Genomic DNA, 25,037 nt, shown 5'->3' with positions numbered 1-25,037 from the left:
TTGAAAATAATCAATAAATTATAATATCAATATTTATATAGTATTTAATATGTTTTCTTTTAAATTCCAATTTTAAATTTTAGATTTCAAATCTAAAACTTCAAATTTAAATAAAATTTTATATAAATTTCCATATTTAAATTTTTTTTATCAAATTCATATAAAATAAGAGTCTAACGCCTAGTTTTATAATATACATACATTTACTCAAAGTATCAATTCAAAAAGTGATCTTACACAATTCAGAAGCAATCCAGATTTCCATACTACTATTACCATGTTTGTCTTTGCGTACAAGATCCAAAACAAACTAGTCTAAATCTGATTGTAGATATTTTCCGCACTGATCTATGTATAATTTTGCGTTATTTGAATTGTAAATTTTCTTAGTTGTTGATTTGCATAAAACTTATACAACTAAAATATCAATAACAATCACATAATTCTTGTACAACATATAGTTTTATTATGTGAACTGTGTAGTCCCGATCCAATTAAAACCACCATTGTAAAGAAAGGGTTTGGATAATCATCACGTTCTTACTTTTAAGATGGAGGTGGCGACAACAGCATATCTGGCGGCAGGTGGCCGTGGAATGCATTCACGGCATTAGCAACACCGTCTTCATTCTCTATTAGTTTCGCTAAATCCATTGCTCGAGCTTTCACCTATGAAAGTCACAATAAACCATTGAATTCTAAAAGATCAAACCATTTATCTATTTTCTATTGTATGTAGATCAAGTCATTATTATTTTTATAGTTAAAAAAAATTGCTGATGTTAATATTTAGACAAGCATGAAAAACACAATGTAATTAACAATTATATTGTTTTACTCTCGAAACTAATCAGTAGCCTCTAAACTATACATTAGTATAATAAGAACATAAAAAAGTTAAACAACATGACATAATCGATAGAAAATTAAAAATACGATGTACTTTTCTACTTATTAAAAAAAATCTTTTAAACTTGAAAAGAAACTGATTGTATTTGTATCAGAAGAATGGTTGTTTACTTGCCTCGGGTTGTAGCATGAAATTTATCGCATCTGAAAGTGCTTCAACTGTAAGTTGAGATATTGGAATTGGAGTGGGCCCCAGTCCTCTATTATATATTTTATCCCCCCAAAAATATTGATCTCCAAAGAAAGGAACGATGGTTGTAGGACACTGCATTGTTAGATTATGCAAATTTATATGTTCAGTATTTTATCGAGGAAAATTGCACCGATTATAACAAGTAATATACAAACATAACAGAATTGAGAAAAATTTCTGAAACCGGTTGTGATTTTACAAATTATCGATTTACCTAATTAATTATTTATTTATTTTTGATGACTCATAAAAAACCGATTTTTAGGTGGTCCTGTTTAAAAAAACCAAAGTACTTGAAACACAATTTAGGATTTAGCCACTTAGTTTTTTATAATGAATAATAAAAAAACCAAAGTAGTTGAAACATCATTTCCTTAGAAAAATGCATGGCATAACCAACATATGAGCTCCTGCTCCTCTGATCCTCGACCTTGATCGTTTCAACTACCGTGCATGGCGTGGGATTTTCGTTAGTAAAAGGTGAAATAACAGTTCACTTTATGTTCACTGCGTGGCTGCGTGTCGTGAGGTTTTCTACACTCACTGGATTGGGTATGGCATTATCGACCACTTGGAAGATCCCTCGAGAAAAGCTCATGCTATAATCAACATACAAGAATGGGTTTGTCTCAATTCCATTTTAAAATCATGGATTTTCGATACTATCTCCCAACTGCTGCTGCATATCATTCCGAAATAGAATGCCATTGCCTAAGCCTGGATCAATCTCGAGCAGTTTTTTCATGACAAGAAGAAGCAAACCAACTAACTTAATAATGAGTTTTTTGACCAATCTCTATCGGCAATTCTTCCATCATGGGGTATTGCATGTGAATTAAAAGCGTCATAGATATGCTTGACAACATTCATGGTACTGCACTTGAAAAGAATCCGAAAGTGTATACAATTATGGTCTTGGAAAAATAACTTATAAGTCCAACAAACTTTCGAAACCGTTCAGAAAACAACTATTATATTTTGTTTGTTCAAGAAAATTCAACGCACTTAACCTTTTGTCTACAAAAGTCCAACTTACACTTTTGTTCAATTCTCAATAGTATCAACCAACAAATGAAAGTCAACGAATGACATGGCTTATAACGTGGAAATAGATATCGGAAAAATGATTTTTAAGACTAATGAAATTTCGAAACCGTTCAAAAAACTTCAATCATGTTTTGGTTGTTAAAAAAACCCAACGAACTTATGTTTCCGTTCAATTCCTATTAGAGGCAACCAGATTCATTACGTATACAATTACTTGGCAAATGACATAGCATTATATTTACTGACATTGAATAAACATATTCGAACTGCCTTTTATATATCAATTGAGGACTTGGAGAAGAGAAAAACGAAGGATGTCTGTGTTCAATCTCTTGTAATGACTACTTCTTCTTCCTCTCAATCGTTGATGTCCAACTCAAGATCTACAAAAAAGATATACGGCGATGCAAACCCTTGTAGATGTGTACGCCCTACTCCGATTTGGATATCTTGAATGGAGGATCATCCAGAGAAAAAGTTCAGGGTTTGTTCAAATATATGGGCAAGTCTAATTGAAACACTTATCATGTCCATCTTCTATCTATTTGGTTGATTATCTTAATAAGTTCGTTTTTTGAAGGAACCAAACTGATAGATGTCCAAATCAAGAGATAGGTGTCCATATCCACACGGGTTAGCATCATCAAATATCTTCTTTGTATATCTTGAGTTGGACATCAACGATTGAAAGGAAGAAGAAGAAGTAGCCATTATAAGAGGTCGAACACAAACATTGTTCGTTTTTCTCTTCTCCAAGCCCTAAAACGATGTATAAAGCACAATTTTAATTTGTTTATTCAATGTCATTAAATATACTACAATGTCATTTATCAACTAATTGTATACCTAATAAATATGGTCGTCTCTAATGAGAATTGAAGAAAAGCGTAAGTTCGTCGACTTTTTTTAGACAAAATGTTAAGTTTGTTGGGTTTTTTGAACAAACAAAACATGATTGGGTTTTTTTTAACGGTTTCGAAACTTCGTTGCTCTTACAAGTCATTTTCCCTTGGGTTCTCTTTCCGAAATATGATCACATAGCTAGTCTCATTTGTTACCGGTCGCCAATTTCACTTTTTTGGTCACACGCTTAATGCTCTTGTTGAAAGAGAAAATAATGAATTAGGTCCGTCTTGCTCAATCGTTGGGCTCGGAACATACCTCGTCACCATAAATTCTACTACCCAAAAACATACACCAAAATTATAATCAAAACAGAGGCATCAAAAATAGTCGACTTGGAGACCACCACTACATTTGTGGCGGTCGCTACCCTTCCTCCCCTATTAATCGACAATGACATTTTTCCCACTTCTCATGGATGCCTAGTGCCCTAGTCCTTGCCAAACCAGCATTAACAACTGGTTGTAGCCCAACAAAACCTTCGGGAGATCAACTATCCTATCGACAGCCACATATGGCTAGCACCTCCGGCCCAAAGTAGCCGTGAGGTTGTTCGGACACAACGTTATCCAAGATAGAAGATCAGGAAACTACCTTCCCTTAGTTTTTTACTACAACGAATATCAACAATCTCATAAATTGTGGCTGGTTTATGGACTCGAGAGCTACCTCACACCTACAAGGCGATCTATGTATACTGAAATCAATTACTAGTCCATATAATTCGCTAACTTTATTGGTTGGTGATTTATCTTCCATAATTGTAACTAAGACCGGGCACACTTCAATTCGTAGCCTTAACCCACATTTCCCCTTTCATCTTCATAGTGTTCATATTACTCCTCAGTGTTCATATTACTCCACAGGTTATTTAGAATCTAATTTATGTCCATAAATTTTCTCATGATAATAAATGTGCCCTTGAATTTTGATGAATCCAATTTTTTCATGAAGGAATTTTAGACCTATCAAACAATACTTCGATGTGACAGCACAAGCAACCTTTATCCCATCACTAGCACGTCGTATCAAACTATTACCATCATTACTGCTTCCATATGTCAGCAACGTCTCGACTATCGTAGAAAATGTGCTTTTTAACATTTAGTTTCAATTCATCTTATTTTTTCAATAAAGTGTAGTCTTACATTCCTTGTTCGGCTTGTTATCAGGTAAACATGTGTATCTTCCATTTAGTCTTTCAAATAACGTTGCCCTTTTGATGTAATTTATTCAGATGCTTGGATATCTCTATTGCTTAGTCACAATGATTTGAAATATTATGTTATCTTTTATATGTTTTTTCACACTTTGTTTAGGTATATCCACTTCAACGCAAATAAGATGTTTTTCAAGCTTTTACATTTTCGTGCATATGTCAAAAATCACTTTGATTAGGACATAAAATCCTTCCAACACGATAATGATGGTGAATTCGATAATCCTAATTGGCACAACTTATGTAATTCCAATGGAATGTCCGTCTACTTTTCATGTCCACGTACATCTCAATAGTACGGAAAATCATAATGGATGTTATACACCATAAATGACACCATTCATTCACTACTTTTCATGCTAACCATCAACCCACATTTTAAGTGAAAGCCCCCGATATGGCTTGCCATTTTCACGAAATCACACCATCCACCACCATAAAAAATCATTCCCCTTACCAAAAGTTTTTTGGTAAAAAAATTGACTTATTCACATCCCTGTGTCTCTCGGGTGCTTGTGCTACTCATACATTGCCACAACTGTAAACTAGCTTTACATACTATACCTTAAATAGTTTTTGGGGGTAGCCATCTGGCCATCATGGCTTCTGATGTTATAGAATTTATCAAAGAGAAAAATATATATGGAGACATGTGTTTGACAAATCCATTTACCTATACACGTCCTCCACATCAAACTATTCACCACCTTAAGACTTCCTAGAAGACACCACTGAACCATTATCAATCTTCACCACCTTCTATACCTCATTCCCAATAGCTCCAACCACTACAATCCCTCCTCCTTGTCGGCTGCTTCAGCACCGAAAACCCACCCTAGTGTTAACACACCAACAACTATTCCCCTTACCACTACGAAAACCCCATCCACAACCCATTGATCACCATCGAATCCAGTCCATCTTCTATTACTCAACATACAATAACTACTCAATAAAAGCATGAGATTATAAAACATGTTATTTACCTTAATCACCTTACTTAAGTGACTCATCTCTATCTCGATCTTGCTTATATGCTTTAAAGGACCAAAATTGGTCCACCACTATACACAAAGAATACATTTTCTTAATCAGGAATGGCACTTAGGATTTTGTTTAGCAACTAACAAGGGTTAACATGGTCAAATCCATATGGTTATTTAAAAGGAAAAATACAAACAAAATTTTATCTTGCTACAAAGCAAGATTAGTGGAAAATGACAAAAGTTAGCGCTCGCATATAAACTATGATGAATAGTTCAGTCTGGTAGTCAAACCGACCACGATCCGTGTGGTACTTAGGTTAGCGGTCTCACATCATTGACTCGTTTATCAGCTTTATGTGAAGAACATATTCTATCACAATCACTTACAAGAAATCATGTACATGTTACAGCCCTAGGTTTTCATGATCAACGACATCTAGGTCATGTATGCCTACTTAAATGGTCTCTCTACCGGATAAGATAGGTTCCTCGTACTTGATCCATCGGTTCGCACAATTTTCCATTACTCTAAGTTTCACCAACAAAAGATGCAACTCATCTCTCTTTATTTTTCGATACATCAACACACGATATACCTTCTACATTATATAGATGACATCATGTTTACTGCCTCATCACACACATTATTTCAAAACATCAGATCCTCTTTCAACAAATTATTTAATTGGCATCTTAGTCACTCAATATCAATATGTCTGTTACTTATCCAAAATACATATGTTATTAAATTATTGACCATGGTAAGATGCAAAAACAACAAACCATGTAAGACCCTTGTTGATATGCAAGCAAACTATATACTTTCATTACACCCATAGCTAATAGCATACTTTTTATAGCCTAGATGAAGCTCTTTAATATATCACATTCATGATACTCGGCCTTGCCTATGTTGTCCAACAAGTGTGCCTTCCATGCATGATCCCTAGGAAACAAATTTCGGAGCTTTAAAGCGCATATTACTACATCTTCTAGACACCATTAATTATAACATTCAAATTTATGTGTCCCCCGCTTAGGGCCTCACTTCATTCTCAAATATAGTTTAGGGATGTCCCATTACATGACGATCTATATTTGGATACTATGTCTTTATGGTCCAAACACTAGAATATCATCACAAGATCATGTACAGAGGTCAAGTACCGTGGAATGAAAATTTTATCTCTAAAACATCTTGGTTGTGAACCTTCTATAATAGTTGTACTTTTCCATCATCAAAGGCATAATTTTTTACTATTACAATGTAAGTGCTATCTATCTCTCTACCAATCCAGTTCAACACTAATATACAAAACATATTAAGATTGATATTCATTTTGTGTAGAACAAAGTTGTTATAGGCTATCGTGCTTGTTCTACATGTTCCTCTACATATGAGTATGTAGATGTATTCACAAATGGACTATCATCCTCTTTTATTTAGAAATAATATCTAGTCACAATGTCCGACCAACTACCCACGTTTCATGTACGAGGTATGCTAACATATTCATATATGTATGTTTTATATACTAGCCAATTAGTCTCTAGTCTCAACACATGTGTATTATTGTATATCCAAATTATATATATATATATATATATATATATATATATATATATATATATATATATATATATATATATATATATATATATATATATATATATATATATATATATATATATGTATATATATATATATATATATGTATATATATATATATATATGTGTGTGTGTGTGTTTGTGAGATTAGTGAGAGATGCTTAATTTATGAGAAAATAATGTTTATTAGTATTTTTACCTAAAAAAGTATATAGAAATACAAGATGAAAACAATACCCCAGCTCTCAATCCTGTTGCGGTTGTCCCAGCGCCTCCATGATGAACCTAGAAAATCAATCGATTTTTTATTTAATATAAATGGAGTCGTAAATGCTAATTTTCCTTTGTTATAAGAGAACGAAGAATGAAACAAATTGTATTAACAACAATAGCAATAGTAAAAAAATTATCAGTAATAATAACATTATTGAAAGTTTCCTTAAAATATAACCCACCACAGCTGCACACTGAGGGAACAACCAATCATGCGGGTAATCCACTAAAAGAAAAATATCATCTGAAATTTTCGAAACTGCAATCCCATTTTTATCAAATGGTCAAGAAATTATAGGAAATAATTAGATTAGTGTATTTTGTCATCATATGTAAAAAGAAATGAATCAATTTGAGAAGAAGCTTACATGTCCCAAGATTTCCCCATCCTTGGTCAATTATTCCCCTTTGCCCCGTTTTTTTCAAAGCCTCCAAAATGATATTTGTAGTTCTTTTCGAATTCTCAATAGGCTAAAAAATAAACAAGTGATTTATTTTGTTATAATATAACAAACAATTGATTTAATAAACATTGATCCGATACCAAAGATTAATTAATGACAATTTTCGAGGTCACAATTACTTCAAAAGTTAAATTGTACTTATTTTTGTAATCCATTAGACCAAGATTCCCATAATAATATAACTTAAATTAGCAAGTATGAAACTAAGTTACATTTTAAATTTTATCCACTTACCATGCTTCCAAACCCAATATATATCGGACTTGTTCCTTTTCCAATCCATCGTGTGAATTCTATGGGTGGTTGATACTCGGAACCAATATTCAAGAAACAATAACCAACAACATCAACCAACGGACCCCAATCTGTATAAAACGGCGTATAAGTTTATGCAACCAACAATTACATCTTCATTTCATTTCATATTAAAAATATTATATAATGAATAAGTAAATGGCTAATACAATTGTGTATCAAGCACAAGATACACAAAGTACATCTATACAAAATATATTATACATCAAGATTCAACAAATACATATATACAAAATATATTATACATACAATATGTGTTAGACATATAGTGATTCACAATATATTTGATTCATAGAAAAGGTTGTAGTATAAATCATGAATAATATGCCTCATACATACTCTTAGAATACCAACACTATTTGAACCTACTGGTAACACATGTAGAAGAGATGAATCATTAAAGATAAATAAAAAAACCTATTTTAGAAATTAAGTATATGATTTTGATGCACCGATTTATATTTGGGGTTATTAGAACTGAATTCCAATGTTTAATAAATTTGTGTTACTTTTAATTTTTGAGGGAAAATTATTAGGGAGTAAATTTCAGTATGTGATAAAATTGCACTGCTACTTTGGAGTGAAACTTATTAGATATTTTACTTTAGTCATTTTTTATACATACATAATTTTATATATGTAGGGTTAATTATCATGAACTAAATTTTAGTATCCAAGGTTGATTAATTAGTCATAGCAAGATATAAGAGACCGGTGAATCGGTCACAAATACCATTTAAAGATAAAAATTTTGGGATTTGGAGTTATACTTTTTAGGGCTGAATTTTACTATAATAAACTAATTAATTAGTCATGAATAGTGCATATTAGAGACTAACGAATCATGTATACTATATTATATGGATGAAAACTAGTCAAGGAGATCATTTTAGTCACTAGTTGATATGTATCAAATTGTTTTAAACGACAAATAATTCAAATATCTAATCTACCTTAGATTGAACCCATGACCCTCTAGTTAGTTGTTAGATTACGAACCATCATGTTAACCAAGTGAGTTAACCCCAACTTGTTGTCATGTATCATTTTGACTAGGTTCATTATACCAAGATAAATAATTGTTGAACTACAACTTTTGTTACTAAACCGGTGAATGAAAGTGTTTTACTCATTTATAAAATCAACATCGATGATATTTAGTGTTTTTTAATGAATCGTAAAGTAAACCTGTCTTTGATTGAGATCCTAGTCTAATCCATAACCTTATACAACGATTTTAGCGATGTTGAGATTTTTCTTACTTCATTACTTGTAAATCATCGCCTATGAAACGCTTCCATGAATTTATTTGAAAAAATATTTTTTGCTACTTCTTTAATTATGTTGGTCTTTGCTACATACTCTAGGTATACTAAGTACCTTGTTCCCGAGTTCAACTTAATGAGGGAAAGGAAAATAAATGGATGAAATTTGGAAGAAAGTATAAAAAAATCAGTATTCTCCAGTTTCATTAAAGGAATGAAGTGGAAGGAATTAGAATGATATGAAATGATTATTTTCTCTCCTAACTTTCCTTCTGATTTAAAAGGATTTTTAAAGAAAGCGTAAAATAAGAGCACCTGGCTCTCCCATTCACAAGGACTCGATTCTATGTCCAAACATCACATGCCATCAGATGTGGTCACCATCATCTCACTCCCTTGCTTTCAGAGAACTCCCCCAGTTATAGATAGATAGTCAAAAGGGGCTTTCTTACTCACAGGATTTCAGGATACTCGTTAATGCCTCACTCCCTTCTTCTACTTCTGACATTCTACTTGAAAGTCTGATATCCGATAAACTAGGTTTAGCTTGAATGTCTTAGTTCACATACTCTACGGGATTTCTTCTTTACTAGAACTCTTTTCTCATGACGTGGTTGGGAACGTTGTGTCATCTGTTCGTTTCAATTCAAAAAGTTTAACTTCGAACTAACGAACAATTTTTTTTAAATTTTCCTCTCACAACTCTCTAATTTGGGAACGCAAAATACAAATTTCTTTTCTTTTCATTTCTCTTTTTTTCTCTCATTACTTTCTGTTTCTTTCCTTTATTTTCTTTGCTACAACTCACGAACTAGGCATTGGTGCGAATTTTTTTCTATATGGGTTATTTATGAAACCATGAAAATTTTGATTTTTCTTTATACTCAACCCCCGTCTCACATGTTGGCGTAGATAATAAAAATCTTTTTCTACTTTGCATATCCTCAATCTGTATTCCACTCAATAGTGAATCAACTTTCATTTTATTAAGGGGAAAGTTTATTCATTTAGTTCCAAGTTTGCGATCAATGTTTTTAATGAGTAATTTTCTCATTTGAAATTTTATAATTCCATCCATGTATTTACTGCTTCTTTTAGTTGCCCAATCAAATGGAGAATAACTAACCATTATGGAAATTTTACCCGTGAATCGGCCATCACCTTGTCGAATTTTGAACTTCTTAGCCACATGTGAAATAATTTAAATAAGATGAGACTGCAGTCTTGAGAATGATTTTTTAACATGAGGACAATGATGACAAAGAACATTATTTTTATCGGGCTAGAAGTATAACAAGGCATTTGAGACTAGATATATGTCCATTTTATAGTGTTTTGAAATGACACTTTTTATCCACATACGTTACTCTTGATATATATGAGTAGGTATTAGACATACTCATAGTGATTAGTGGTGGATCTATAATTTTTGTACTTCTATGTACTAGAATAGTATTTATTTTTATCAAATAATGAACGTTCATACCTAACAAACGATGCAAGTATTCTTGTGTTATGATTTGCACACATTAGATTTGAAAGTATAAGATACACTTGTCTTAGAATAAAATAGTGATTGAATGGTAGTTATTATGCTAATTATAAGTTAGTTACAAGGTACTTAATTTTGGTAGAAGTTGGTAACTATAGGGAAGTTATTAACGGCCAATGTGAAGGGTTGTAATAGTTAGATGAAGGGGTCTCTCTCTCTCTCTCCATGTGTGTGTGTGTCTATATATATATATATATATATATATATATATATATATATATATATATATATATATATATATATATATATATATATATATATATATATATATATCTTGTAAATCATGTAGAGTAAAATGAATTTTCATAATGGTAATGAAATCTTACTTCACATTACGGAGATGTTCTTGAAATTCTTATAACTTGAAATGTACTCAAATAAGTGTGATCAAAGCAATAGCTAATGGTTAAAAAGGGGCTATAACATGGTCCAATATTGTTTGATGGTTGTAACTATAGATGAAGTTTGGATTCATGACCGGGTTGAAAAAAATCTCGGTGAAATTAATTTTTTTTTTGTGATGTTTGTGTTTAAATAGTGAGTGATGCAGATGAAAAGATATTGGGAAACGAGGATGTTGATTTTAAGAGGTTTGTGAAGAAATCAAATGAAGATAGCGGTGTGTGTGGGTTCTATAATGACACTGAATTTGAAAAGTAATAATGAGGGGAATGGGAAACAAAAATCTAGTGTTCATGAGATGGTGATGATGATTGTTGTGTTCTAATTGTCTATAATAGATTGGTTGAAGAAAATAAAATGAAGAAAATCAAGGAGAAAGAGAAGGAATTCGATATCATATTGAAATCTTTAAAGAAGAATGAGAAAATCCAAAAATATAAGGAAGAACATGAAGTGTGAGCTAAAGTATTGTTAGAATCTTTTGATATAAATAAGAATCAATATGTGGAGAATACCATCAATGAAAAAATGAATGATGATCATGGAAAATCAACAACCGGACACATACATTGAAAGATTCTCACCGGCCTAATAAAAATGAAAGTCAGAGTAAACGAACCAGGACGGTTACTACTAAAATGTGTTCTAGAAAGGAAACTAGTGATAAAAAATAGAAGTGGGGCTATTGCAATGGTAGTGCACAACACTAGGATGTTGTAGGTGTACTTTAAGTTTAACTTTAAGGAGAATGTTGAAAGTATAATCAAGACTTATCTTAGAATACTATAGTTATTGAATGTGGTTATTGTGTATTTAAGTTTCTTTAGCACAAAAATAGTGGATTATTTAATTTCAAAGTCACATGTATCTATATAATGGTGAATAAATACATGTTGATTTGGTAATTGTGTTTGTAGTTTTGTTAATGTTTAAAGTGCAAGAAATAGAAATGTATTATGGTTTTTTGTCTCTAGTTTAAAAATCACAATGTACTTTGGCATCAATAAATGCATGTTGATTTGTTGTGTTTATAATTGTGATTATGTTTTAAGTACATGAAATAACAATTTACTTTGGTTTTTTGTCCCTAATTTAAAAATAGCAATGTACTTTGGCATCAATAAATGCATGTTCATTTGGTTTGATAATTTAACTTATAAGTTTAAATATCTCATTATTTATTATATAGTTGGAGAATCTTCGGGAAATGTTCAATGATCCGTTGTGTAGGGATGAGCTTTACGTGTTTTTTCAATCGGGGAAGGATCAAGGAGGAAACGATGGGAACGGAGGTGATGATTCATCAGATAATTAGTTTGTGATTTTTATGTTAGATTATTCGTGACATTTTGGTATTATCTTGTTGTAATTATAAAACTTTGGTTGTTTATTTTGGTATGAAATTAATTATATATAATGTTGTTACACTATTTGGTACCTAATATGATATTATGTAATTTTTTTCTGCATTTAATGTTGTTATGTATCAGATTTTTTGCACCAAAATCATTGATTAAAAAAAGTTTAAAAAATAAAAAATGTTGTTATCAGCGACAGGAGGAATTATCGATGACATTAATTATTACGGGCGACAACACATTTACCGGCAACAAGTATTATTACCATTGATTTTTTGATCAATAGCGAGGGGGCAGTAGCCACAACTTTTTATCGGCGACATGTCGCCGCTATTACCTTTATCAGTGACTTGTGGTGAACGTGTGTATGGGTTCTATAATGAAACAGAATTTGAAAAGTGATAACGAGGGTCATGGGAAACAAAAATCTAGTGTTCATAAGATGACGATGATGATGATGATGATGATGATGATCGTTCTCTTCTAATGGTCTATAATAGATTGGTTGAAGAAAATAAAATGAAGAAAATCAAGGAGAAAGAGAAGGAATTTGATATCTTGTCGAAATCTTTAAAGGAGAATGAGAAAATCCCATAATATAAGGAAGAACATGAAGTGTCAGCTAAAGTATTATTAGAATCTTTTAATGTATATAAGAATCAATATGTGGAGAATACCATCAATGAAAAAATGAATGATGATCATGGAAAATCAACAACCTGACACATACATTGAAAGATTCTCATCGGCCTAATAAAAATGAAAGTCAAAGTAAACGAACCAGGACGGTTACTACTAAAATGCATTCTAGAAAGGAAACTAGTGAAAAAAAAAATAGAAGTAGGGCTATTGCTAATGGTAGTGCACAACACTAGGATGTTATAAGTATGGTTTAACTTTAGCTTTAAGGAGAATGTTAAAAGTATAATCACGACTTATCTTAGAATACTATAGTTATTGAATGTAGTTATTGTGTTTTTCATAAGTTAGTTACTAGGTAGTTAATTCTGGAAGAAGTTAGCAGTTATATAGAAGTTATTAGCTGCCAAAGTGAAAGGTTCTAATGGTTAGGATGAAGGGGTGTGATTGTTGATGTTTGTATATATGTATGTGTCTTGTAAGTCTATGGAGTAAATGATTTTTTTTCTCTAGTAGTATAACGTAATCTTCCTTTACATTGTAGAGATGTTCCTAAAATTCTTATATCTTTATATGTAGTCTAACAAAATAGTATTAGAGAAATGATTCATGGTTCACGCATGTAGCATGGTTCTAGACTAATTTGTGGTTGTTACAAATGATGCAGTATGGATTAATTAACAAGTTAAAAAAATCTCGGTAAAATAAAATTTACTTTCTTTTGTTGAGATTTGTGTGGTGACTAATCCAAATGAAAAGATTTTGGACAACGATAAGGATGACTCTAAGGGTTTTGTGAAGAAATAAAATGTAGATAATGATACATGTGTGAGTTTTATGATGAAAAATGGTTTCAAAAGTTAGAATAAGGGGCATGAGAAACATAAATGCCAGGGTCCACGAGATAATGATCTTTACGTAATAAGATTCTACAACAAATTGGATGAAGAAAAATAAATTGGAAAAATTCATGGAAAAAGAGAATGAATTCGATGTGAAACCCAAAGATTTGAGAGAAGGAGAAAATCCCAAAATATAAAGGAATGATATGAAGTTTCGACTATAATTGTATTGGATTTTTTGATGTCCAAAGGAATTAATCTGTGGATGATAGTTGTATTGACCAATCAAATGTTGATCATGGAAACACCAACAACCAGGAACATAAGATTGCAAAAGAATATGAATAAAAAATGAACCATGAAGGTTACCACTAGAGTGTGTTCTAAGATGGTAACCGGTAAAAATAATATAGTGGAGTAACTACTAATGGTGGAACACAACAATATGTTGTGTGGGTGTTGTTCAAGTCTAGCTTAAGGGTGAATACTGAAAGTATTGTCTTAGAAGAATATAGTTGCTAAGTGGTAGTTATTTTTTTATTTACTAATTAGCTAATTATGGAAGAAGTTGGTAGTTAGAGAGAAGTTATTAATCGAGAATGTAAGGTGTTGAAACATTTAGGATGATGTAGTATGAAGGCTAATGTCCAATCGCAAATACAACCATATTTAGTGAAGTGGATAGACCCCCTTTAAAAGTATGTCTCGTCTCCTATAGTAATGGAGTTTTTTTTTTTTTGAAAAAATGGTATATTTTTACCCCACTTAAGGATTTTTGGCATTTATTTTATTTGAAAACCTAAAAAATCTTGAAAAATCATATTTATTATTGTTTCTTATTTATTATTAATATTTATATAAAGTGGACTCGTATGTTTTGGTTATGGAGCAACCACTATTATTAGTCTTCTCTCTCTTTCTCTATCTATTTTATATATATATATATATATATATATATATATATATATATATATATATATATATATATATATATATATATATATATATATATATATATATATATATATATATATATATATATTGTAAATCAGGTGGAGTAATTGAAGTTTTTGTGTTATAGCATAAATCAATGTTGCTTTACACTGCATAGATGTTCCTACAATTCTTATATCATTATATTTAATCCAACAATTAAATAATGAAAATTAATTCGTACCATTTGGTTTTGGTACAACTTGAGGACTCCACATGTATCCGGTCGGGAAATGAGATATAGAATCACGATACATGCTTAAGTAAGAAATGGGAGTAAGATTCGACTTCCTTCTAAACTCGTTTATATATCCCCTTATGCCCCACCAAATGATATGATCTACAACTATATATGAGAGCTGGATGCAACATAACAACAATAAGAAAATTACGATTAAGAATCTTTGTTATTGCAGGGAAATGAAAACGTACCCAGTTACCAGCAGTCTGAGGGACAAGTGTCAATTTCCTTTTGATTTCGTTTAGATATCCTCTTATGCCCCACCAAATAAACATATCTACATTTATATAGGATAGCTAGATATCCAACAACAACAATGAGAAAGTTACAATTAAGAAATTTTGTTAATGGTGTTTGAACGCGTACCCAATTACCAACACTTTGAGCAACAGGTGCCAAGGGGGAACGGAACTCAGATGTTGGCCTGTATATATGAAAGAGATGTAAGAACTAAGAAGATTCCACGTTTATTAGATAATATTAAAAAATATATTGAAATGATGATCAAGTTTCTATATGAAGTAATTTAATCCATTCAACCGAGTTCCATATCGCTAAGTTTTGTAGTTTGCTAGCTAGTTGGAGACATTAGAAATAAAATATAACCCAAATTGACCTATTTTGACATAAATGATTCCCTTTTTACTCCAATAAAAAAACACCAATGTAAGAATATAACAAAAGAAGCTTGAGTCAAAACTTACGTCCAAGGCATTGTGAAGAAAATGTGAAGAGGTATACCAAGAGCTTCAGCAACGTGTGCATGTCCTTTCAAAATTCAAGCAAGGAAACACATTAAGATGTGATAAACTTTTCCAAGTTATAGTATATGGTTATTAGCCTAAATTTTTTAGGATGACTGGAATATCCCAAAATCTAACTATAAATCCTGGAATTAGACTCAAAATGGTAAAAATATGTTTGGATTTTCTGTATTTTGACCCCAAATCAATACCAATTTTCTTTACATATACTTATTGTTTCTCCAAATTAATATTTTTCCTTTATCTTCATAATTTTTTCAATTATAATATCAGAAAATCAAGGTGTAAAGGAAATTGATCAGGCAATATGAACTAACCACAGGTTGGAGGATTCGCAATGATTGCTTGAGCTCGAAAAGGTTGGTTGGTTTTTTTATCCGGTTCTGTGCATGCTGGAAGAAGAGATTCGATAATTTCCTTTACTTGCTTACTTTGTGTGATTAATTGACCAAGTGTTGATGGAATAAGACCTTTATTTCTTGCCATATCTAAAGTTCAATAAATCAAATTAATTATGTTTGAAAAGGAATTGAAACAAGATATATATGTGGGTTAAGGGTTACATTTGCTACGTGAGATATGATTAGAAAAAAACCTGGTAAGGCTATTTTTTGATGATGAAGAGGTGGACATTCATGTTTTTACATATATAAGAGATAGATAATGAGAAATTGTTCCACCCTTTTAGTGGGAAAAACTTGCATTTTTTTAGTATTACTCGATGAATACCAAATGCAAGAGCTATGTCATGTCATATCATTCGTACAAATAGAGCTTAATACAGTTGCAATAATACAAAATAAATGTAAGGAGAAATTTTTTTATTAAGAAAAACCTCTTACATGCTGCCAAGATACGAGCATCACCACCTAAAGGATAAAAGTCTACACCAGCCAATTCTACAAAAGATTGGAAGTTTTCATGTGTTGCCAACCTAACATGATGACCAAACTCCTGCAATATATGTGTATATATATATATATATATATATATATATATATATATATATATATATATATATATATATCATTTTGTCAGTAGGAAGACTAAAAGCGTACAATAGAGGGGTAAAGGTCACAAGTTGATTCTACAAATTATTTTTGTGGGGGGATGGGTGGTGGAGGCGGTGATAGGGTTTTGTTTATCCTATTAAGGTTAAGTGCTTGAAACACCAATGAATATTAGTGATACTTTTATTATAGCATTAACGTTTACTTTCTCCAATTAAAATAAAATAAAATGTTGTATTTAAAAATCTATTCAAGCATAGAAAATAAAAATCAAAATTTCATTGCTACAAAAATAGAAATAAACAAAAAGTGCAATGCTATAATTAGATACAATTGGTAAAGTATAATGTGTTAAAAAGAAAAATCGCAAATACATGTTGTAAATGAAAGAAATAAAAGTATGTTGATACAATACACAAATATATGAAAGAACATTGTTATTTCTTATATTTAACCATCTTTATTATGATAGAAAATATCTTTACATGTGGTCCAAGCAAAGGCATAACCTAAGAATATTGCATTTGAAATGAGTCTACTTTAAAGTCTAGGAGGAATCTAAAGATATTTTAGATAGTTTGGCACATTATTAGACAAAAATTAACATCATAATTCTTTAGTCAATTTCTAAAGCATAACATAAGAATATCGAATTTTATATTAAGGTTAAAATGTTTAATAAACACTCATTGTTATCTTAGACATGCCTGAAGTTTCTTTGACATAGCAAGAAAAGGTTGAACATCTCCTCTTGTTCCAACCACAAGAACTGCTATCTTCAATTTTGGAATCAAATTTTCATAATTGGTGATGATGAATTCCATGTATGATCTCGGTGGAATCCTTGAATCGTTTGATACGTAAACAAATCTGAAGCCACTATTCCCTATTGCATAGATCCACCTCTAGTATACATTATTTTTGGTTGTATACAAGTTCCAAAATTAATAGCCTTTGCTGGAAAAAAAAAATCATGGAAGAAAGGAAATATAAACTATAGAAACATTTTAAAAAAATTGATTGTGTTCCCACGTCATGATAGTGGTTTAATATTAAATCCAAGAACATGTTCATATTGGCTCTAGTTACATTGTATATCTAATTTTTATATAAAAATATGTAAGTATTAAATTATAAGATATAAATCTTATTGTGTGTGAATGATACAAGATGTAACAATTGTATATATAGGCACATAACAAAATGATCTCAAATTTATAACATCTATCTATTATTATTTTGATAATTCTACATCCGGTATCAATAATATAGAACAAGTTTGATGCTCAAACAGCATTAATATTCCCATGCAACTTGAGTAGGAGGAAGTGGGACATTTAAACTTGATTGAAATATATGTTAATGTTGAATGATATTTAAAAGAGACATACAATAAATACACCATCACTATACATCGCAGTTGTTCGATTAATTGGTATGTGAAGGTCAAGTAGTTAATTGCATAGCTAACTAGATTTGGCTAACGCACCTGAGATGTTACAATACTCAACTTTAATAATTACTTTGGAGACTGTTCATTGTCATTTAAATAACCAAGAGACCAAGTTGTCACCAAGAATCGTATAATACCTATAAATTCATCATTTTGACTTGAACATCACCAAGTCGACATTGAAATATATGGTGGTTGAAAGAGATGAGGACAAAGAGAATCACAAGTTATGGGTAATCGTTTATTTAATGCAATGGAGATTTCGTTTGGGAAATAAACATGAGATTTGGTTAGGTCATGCATAACTATTCATATTTTTTGAACAAAATATGTACTCTTGGGCCAATGTTAAATATTATATATCGTCAATAAGGCTTTAATATACTATAGGATCAACAACAAAGAGTTAATCATTGGGAATAAGTTTGTTGCTTATGTCGACCTGAGTTATCTAGGGAATGTAGCGGTGATGTTAGCTTAGAACAAAACACCTTTGGCATATTAGGACATGGAAATAAATATACAGTTAGGTTATCATGTCTCTTATATCCAAAGAAACTGATCTAGTCAAAAAAGATTAGTCATTACAAACTGCATTGACCAAAATGAGATAATATATTGTAGAAGTGTTTTGGAGAAAGAGATGACAATAATGTCATTGACATATGGTAATATAAACATGGTATGAGTCCCTAGTCTATAAAGGAATAAATATATATCAAATGTTTTATTTTAGATTTCTATAAAAAGATTTTACCTAGGTGACACACATGCAATAGGCATATAGGATCTATGAAATCAGATAATTGACATATGCACATTGTCTTTGAAGTTCATTATGTAAGAATGCATTTTCACATCCGATAGAATCAACTATAAACATGTGACTTAAGGCTCGTAACCGTGTGAATGTGGCTGCTTTGATAAACGGGATAAAAGTATCGTTATATACAAATCTAGCATTTTGATTTTAGTATTAACCACTGATCATGCTTTACATCACTCAAGTTTACCATCAGATTAAGTCTTGTATCAATATATCCTAAGGCATTATATAATGAAAAGTTAAATATCCTTCTAAATTTTCTTCCTACCCATCCTCCTACCTATGTTAAATGGTGATACATGTTTTAAAATATATTAATTTTATTAAATATGACACTTGTCACCATTTAACATGGACAATAATAAAAGATAAGAAAATATTTCATTCCACTTGTATAATGTATGGTTGGTGGCCGTAGGAACCAAATCCCAAGTCTGGTTTTCTGTAACGCTTTAAGATTATTGGCCTTGGTAGTATTCCAGTATTGATTATTACAAGATATCATAATGGATTTAAGAATATGAGATATATGAGTTTAGAGGTAGTTTTATAAAATAAGGGTTTGATGTGATTGAAAGTATCACGTTTGGAGCAGGTGTTCGTTAGATGGTTTAATGTGGATGGAGGGAGGGAGTTGTAGGTAGTGCTATTGTAATTGAAGTGGATAAGTTGTGTTAGGCTTAAGTATGTATATGTGGCGGTGTTGTGGTAGGGACACATGTTTGTGAGAATGACTAGATGTGGAGAAATGGAAAAAAAAAATGGTATATGGAATGCATTATTTATCTTTATAAATCCCCTATCTTGATTATTTAATACTTTTATTAATCTAGTGAGTACAAAGATAAGTAGAAACAAAAAGTAGTTGAATATTTGATTTTTCGGAGAAATAGCATTGGTAGAGGCGATATTAATGGTTTGTTTGGGGTTGGTAGGTATGGAGGTGGTCGTATAGATGCAATAATGATTCATAGAGGAATATTTATAGGAATGAGCATTCAAGTGGTTGAGATTTGCAGGTTAAGAAAACAGAAATATAGACCTATAAAAAGTAATATATCAAGTGGTTGGAATGAACTTTTATGGTATTAAGGTCAAGCCAATTATACCCATATTATTGAAGGGATGTTCAAGAAAGATACAAATAAATGAGCGATGTTTTAATTTGTTCTTTTAAATGATGTTTGAATTAGGAAACCAAGTACACATATGCATATAGATGGCCATAGGTACAGTGTTACATGAATAGGGCCCATAAATAAATGTTTTTTTTGTGTCAAAGTTTTTAAAGATGGAGTTGTGAAATTATTAAGAGGTTTTTTAATTACAAATCGTCCCAAGATTGAAGAAAATGGGATTCAAATATAAGACATACTCCTTTGGAATGTTTAAATCCCAAATGATCACAACTAGACCACCTTAATAGTTATTTAATAGTTATGACTATAGAAACTAGACCACCTTAATAGTTATTTAATAGTTATGACTATAGAAATGAATCGTATGTTGATTTTTTTTTTCTTTTTCAACAAGAGATTAAAGGTCCTACGGATTAATTATAAATAGTTTATTAATAACCTAGGTTACAAGCTAAAAGCTAGCTTTTTAGGTTGCACGTTAAACACAACCTTCGGCTTGTTTTCAAATATAAAGTTAAGCAGTTTCGAAAAATAAAAATAAATTTAAGCATCAACAAATCAAACAAATCCTAAGGTGTCATTCACCATCTCAAATGAAATAATGCATGAATTAGGATAACATCAAAACCATTATCTTAGACTCAGACAAAGGGGTTTCTATAAAACCTAATATCTATTATGATCGAAAAAGAACACAAACAAAAAAAAAAAAAAAAAAAAAAAAAAAAAAAAAAAAAAAAAAAAAACTCATGTATGAATTGTGGCCAACCATATTAGTGAAGAGAAGCCACATTACCACATGTACTACATGCATGAATACGTCGTATTTAGATCTAATGATGTAAAATCTTCACATCGCATGAATAAAAATCCTCATACATACCACATAAGATACAACATGCATATGTTATGTTCATGGGCATTTTATAATGCATATGTGACATATATGGATAATAAAATGTCAATGCACACATAAGATGCATATAGAAATATCATACACACCTTAAAAGAATATACAACATCTTGCATATAAAAATACGTAGGTAAAATACCGGACTCGTTTATCGCTAGCAAACCTCCAAGTCAAAATGTTTACTTAAGAATTGAATTTTGACCGAATCTTGGCACGTATAAATGCCCATAAAACAATGTTATGTCAATTTGTTTTAACAAAAAATGGATGTAAAAAATCTCTTTTAAAGTTGAAAGACAGACATGACATACAACTGTTAATAGTACAATGCATACAAAGCAAACGGAGTAAAAAATTATTCAAATTAGGTTATATAAACAACGATCACCATAATACATTAATACGTTTGATGTGTTTCCAATTTTAAGGAATATCTCAAACTAACCTCTTACGATGGATGATGACCCTATCCATTTCTCAGATGCTGAGGATAATATATGTGACCAAATCAATATTTTCTTTTAAATATGAAGCTCGCGCGACCGTTGGCAAATTAATCCGGTTTTGGGGTTCGCCGGCCTTTTGGTAGTAAACATAACAATGCTCTTGAAAGTCCTTAGTTCTGTTTAAACTATATAGCATGAATGAAGTTGAATTAAAGGCGCCTTTAAACAAGGCACGTTTCTCTTGCATAAAATTTATTTAACACACAATCGTGCTTCTTGTTACTTAACAAATTGCATTGAAATTCTTTTAAATATTTATTTTCTTATATTAGCTTAAACTACTTATCTTGGCCTTTTCTTGTAGCTTTTAATATATAAAGCACAATACACACATAAGTATATTGTTGAGATCCTTTCATTTGTTATTATATTTTAATATAAATTTGTCACAAATCACTATATATCCGGACACAATGTATTTTTCGGTCTCAATATCTATTTTTGTATACCCTTAGTGAGTAGTTTTTTCATATATACAATTCCCAAAATATGGAATTTTTCCGACATTCACAACAATTAAAAATTATCATGTCCTTCCTTATTTTCTATTGGAACCAATAAAAAAAATATCAACTACTGATCTCAATATATGTAGATTATTACATCTATTTTTAGTTTGTATTTATTATTTTGTATGAAATCGTTTGAATTATTTGTTGAAGTACTTTAAACCCTAACAGGATCTTCATGATCTATTATCAACTTCAATCTTAGAATCCCAAAAGTTTTACGGAACAACCAACTTCAATTTCTATGATTCTAGGAATGCATGTTATGTTCATTGAATTTTGAGATATACTTTATTCAATCATATATGGAAGTTAAAATATTATATTTGAAGTTGAAATCAAAATACATTTTGAAGACCGTGAAAATATTTTACCTAACTTGTATTGATTATGAGAGTTTAGACCTAATATATTTTCTTACCGAACAAAATATAGGTTATTGTGCTCGAATTCATGTTTAGATTATAGAAAGATGGAATATTTTGTAATCTGAGTGAACTTACATTGATCATATGGCATGTGATAGGAAGTAGATAGATAAATAAATACTGAAACGAAGACCAAAACAAAAATCAAGACCATATATTTATAAATAATAAATAATAATAAAGCTACAATTTCTAGTATATTTTCAAATATTCGATAGATTTAATAGAAATAACAACGTTAACCCTAATCTGTAAACCAGTTGATCAACATATTCAAAGATTCATCATATATAACAACATTAATTGAAAATGTGAACCTAAAATTCTTCATTTCTTATCACGTGCTATCTCCTTATCACTATGTATTATATGACCAAATGTTCACTTCGGATGAATTTCAAAATCTTTCAATTTTCCATCATCTCCACATAAATTTGAGCACAGTATTCTATCTGGCTCAACAAGAAAATACAGTAAGTCTAAAGTTTCATCAGTTATAATAAATGCTGTAAAACATTCTTTATGGGCTTCGATACATCTATTTATTTTCAATTTTAAATATAATTTACCAAGCTCTACGTTTAAATAACAACATTAATAAAATCAACAAAGAATATTTTATGTATAACTAGAATATTAAAACTTGCAGTCTACCATTCCACTAAAAAATTTCGTATTCTACAATTAAAAATTACTACCATAATTAAAGTTTGCAACAGATAGTCTAATATAATCAAGAACTCAAAAAACACATGTGAAGATCAAAATAGTGATGTACAGAATGTTATCATACAGAGACATACTAATCTAGTGAAATATAATAGAATGAAAATATAATAATAGTAGATAGGGATGTTATAATTTTTTTAATTGAAGATTCAATTTATAATGTGAGATTCCCTGATATAAACAAAATTCGGGAGCAATTCGCTAAACCATAAAGATGGCTATTGACCAGTTGACTAGATATAAATATGCTTCTCAATTTTAATGCATTTCATGGATACCACTTTTGTGACAAAAAGATATATCATGTATTCATGTTTTCTCGATTTGCAAATTAAGTGGTCGTTTTATGAAAGATGTTGAAAACATGGTGAGATAATATCCTACAAACCACCTGGATCTGGTAAACAATTTCAAATAACGGAACATGTGACCATTAATTAGTAGTTGAAACTAGTAGGAATGGAGCTTGAGCAACTCCATAAGAGTGTTTTATTTCACTTCTTTCACCCAGCTACCCAAAAGATGGTTATGTACATTATCATTTAAATAAAGAATTAACAAAAGTTATCACTTTAAGAATTAGTAACCTATGTTTTTCGTCTAATATACACCACGAGGGATCGTTTCTGTCTAACCGATACGAATTCTAATATTTCTTCTAAACTTTTACAAATTTAAAGCCGCATATCTTCTATAATACTTAACATCAACTTTAGACTAAGCACTTGGACATGGTCATTTCAACACAAAAAGTACTTTACAACAACTTTTACATGAGTTTGTTGATGAAATTGATGATAAGCCGCAAGGAAAAGATTTTTAGTTTGATAATAAGGATAAGAAAATGACATAATCATGGAAAACAACTACATTTAATTAATATAAAATCATTTGGATTTTGGTGATTTGGTAAGATATATAAAAGATATGGATGATAATATATTGATTTATGTTCAAAACATGGGGACTATTACCCTTACTACCACTATCACATAACGTCATCTCAGATAGCACATAAAACACAACAAATAATGGCAAACCATACAATTATCACGAAGACAATCATCTCAACTATTATAATCAACTACTAGTGGGCCGGCATTGGTGCCTTCGACCCACTTCTACTGAAAGGTAATTACCTTAGTGTCGTGAAGTGTCTGAACTGTCCTTGTTGTCGGGATCAACTCCTCTCAATTCCTACACATAACCATATTCCTTAATTACTATTTCATGGCTAACTCGAGTCAAAATAAAAGTCAAGGTCAACACCTTGGTCAAAGTCAACATCTGGTTGACTCAACTTGCCAAGTTAGTCAACCAACTCGTCGAGTCCCATGGTCCAATAATCGTTACAAGCTCGATCCTACTCATCGAGTCTTCCAAGGACTCACCGAGTTTCCCATCATATAAAGTAGGGACCATTTGCACGTGACTCAATGAGTTCATCCTTTACTCGTCGAGTCCGTCTTCATGTTAGAAGGGACGTTTAGTTCTTGACTCGTTGAGTTCCTCATGAACTCGTCAAGCCCATCTTCATGCAAGATGACACT

At 30.9% G+C, this 25,037-nt stretch overlaps 1 protein-coding gene across 4 annotated transcripts; it reads right to left on the bottom strand.

Annotated features, from left to right (window-relative positions):
• Nucleotides 1–245: 245 nt before the first annotated feature.
• Nucleotides 246–21,925, bottom strand: LOC145000131 (sterol 3-beta-glucosyltransferase UGT80B1-like). Of its 4 annotated transcripts, none has more exons than XM_078959293.1 (14): nucleotides 21,761–21,925; nucleotides 17,692–17,941; nucleotides 16,817–16,928; nucleotides 16,292–16,462; nucleotides 15,915–15,978; nucleotides 15,577–15,634; nucleotides 15,402–15,506; nucleotides 15,154–15,328; nucleotides 7,838–7,968; nucleotides 7,508–7,610; nucleotides 7,322–7,398; nucleotides 7,066–7,151; nucleotides 1,025–1,174; nucleotides 246–669 (listed from the first exon to the last, which is right to left on the bottom strand). In XM_078959293.1, the coding sequence occupies exons 2-13, from the start codon at nucleotides 17,806–17,808 to the stop codon at nucleotides 1,045–1,047; spliced, it is 1,329 nt and encodes a 442-aa protein (XP_078815419.1). In that variant the 5' UTR covers nucleotides 17,809–17,941; nucleotides 21,761–21,925; the 3' UTR covers nucleotides 246–669; nucleotides 1,025–1,044. The 4 variants fall into 4 exon arrangements, with proteins under 4 accessions (XP_078815419.1, XP_078815418.1, XP_078815421.1 ...); XM_078959292.1 differs by having other exon boundaries at nucleotides 7,104–7,151; XM_078959295.1 differs by lacking the exon at nucleotides 17,692–17,941 and having other exon boundaries at nucleotides 7,104–7,151.
• Nucleotides 21,926–25,037: the final 3,112 nt, after the last annotated feature.

This window comes from Lactuca saligna, chromosome 6 (genome assembly GCF_052625555.1).
Source record: "Lactuca saligna cultivar CGN05327 chromosome 6, ASM5262555v1, whole genome shotgun sequence".
NCBI classification, from domain to species: domain Eukaryota; kingdom Viridiplantae; phylum Streptophyta; class Magnoliopsida; order Asterales; family Asteraceae; genus Lactuca; species Lactuca saligna.
Note: the sequence above shows the minus strand (reverse complement) of the source record. Positions and strands in the feature narration are given on the sequence as shown.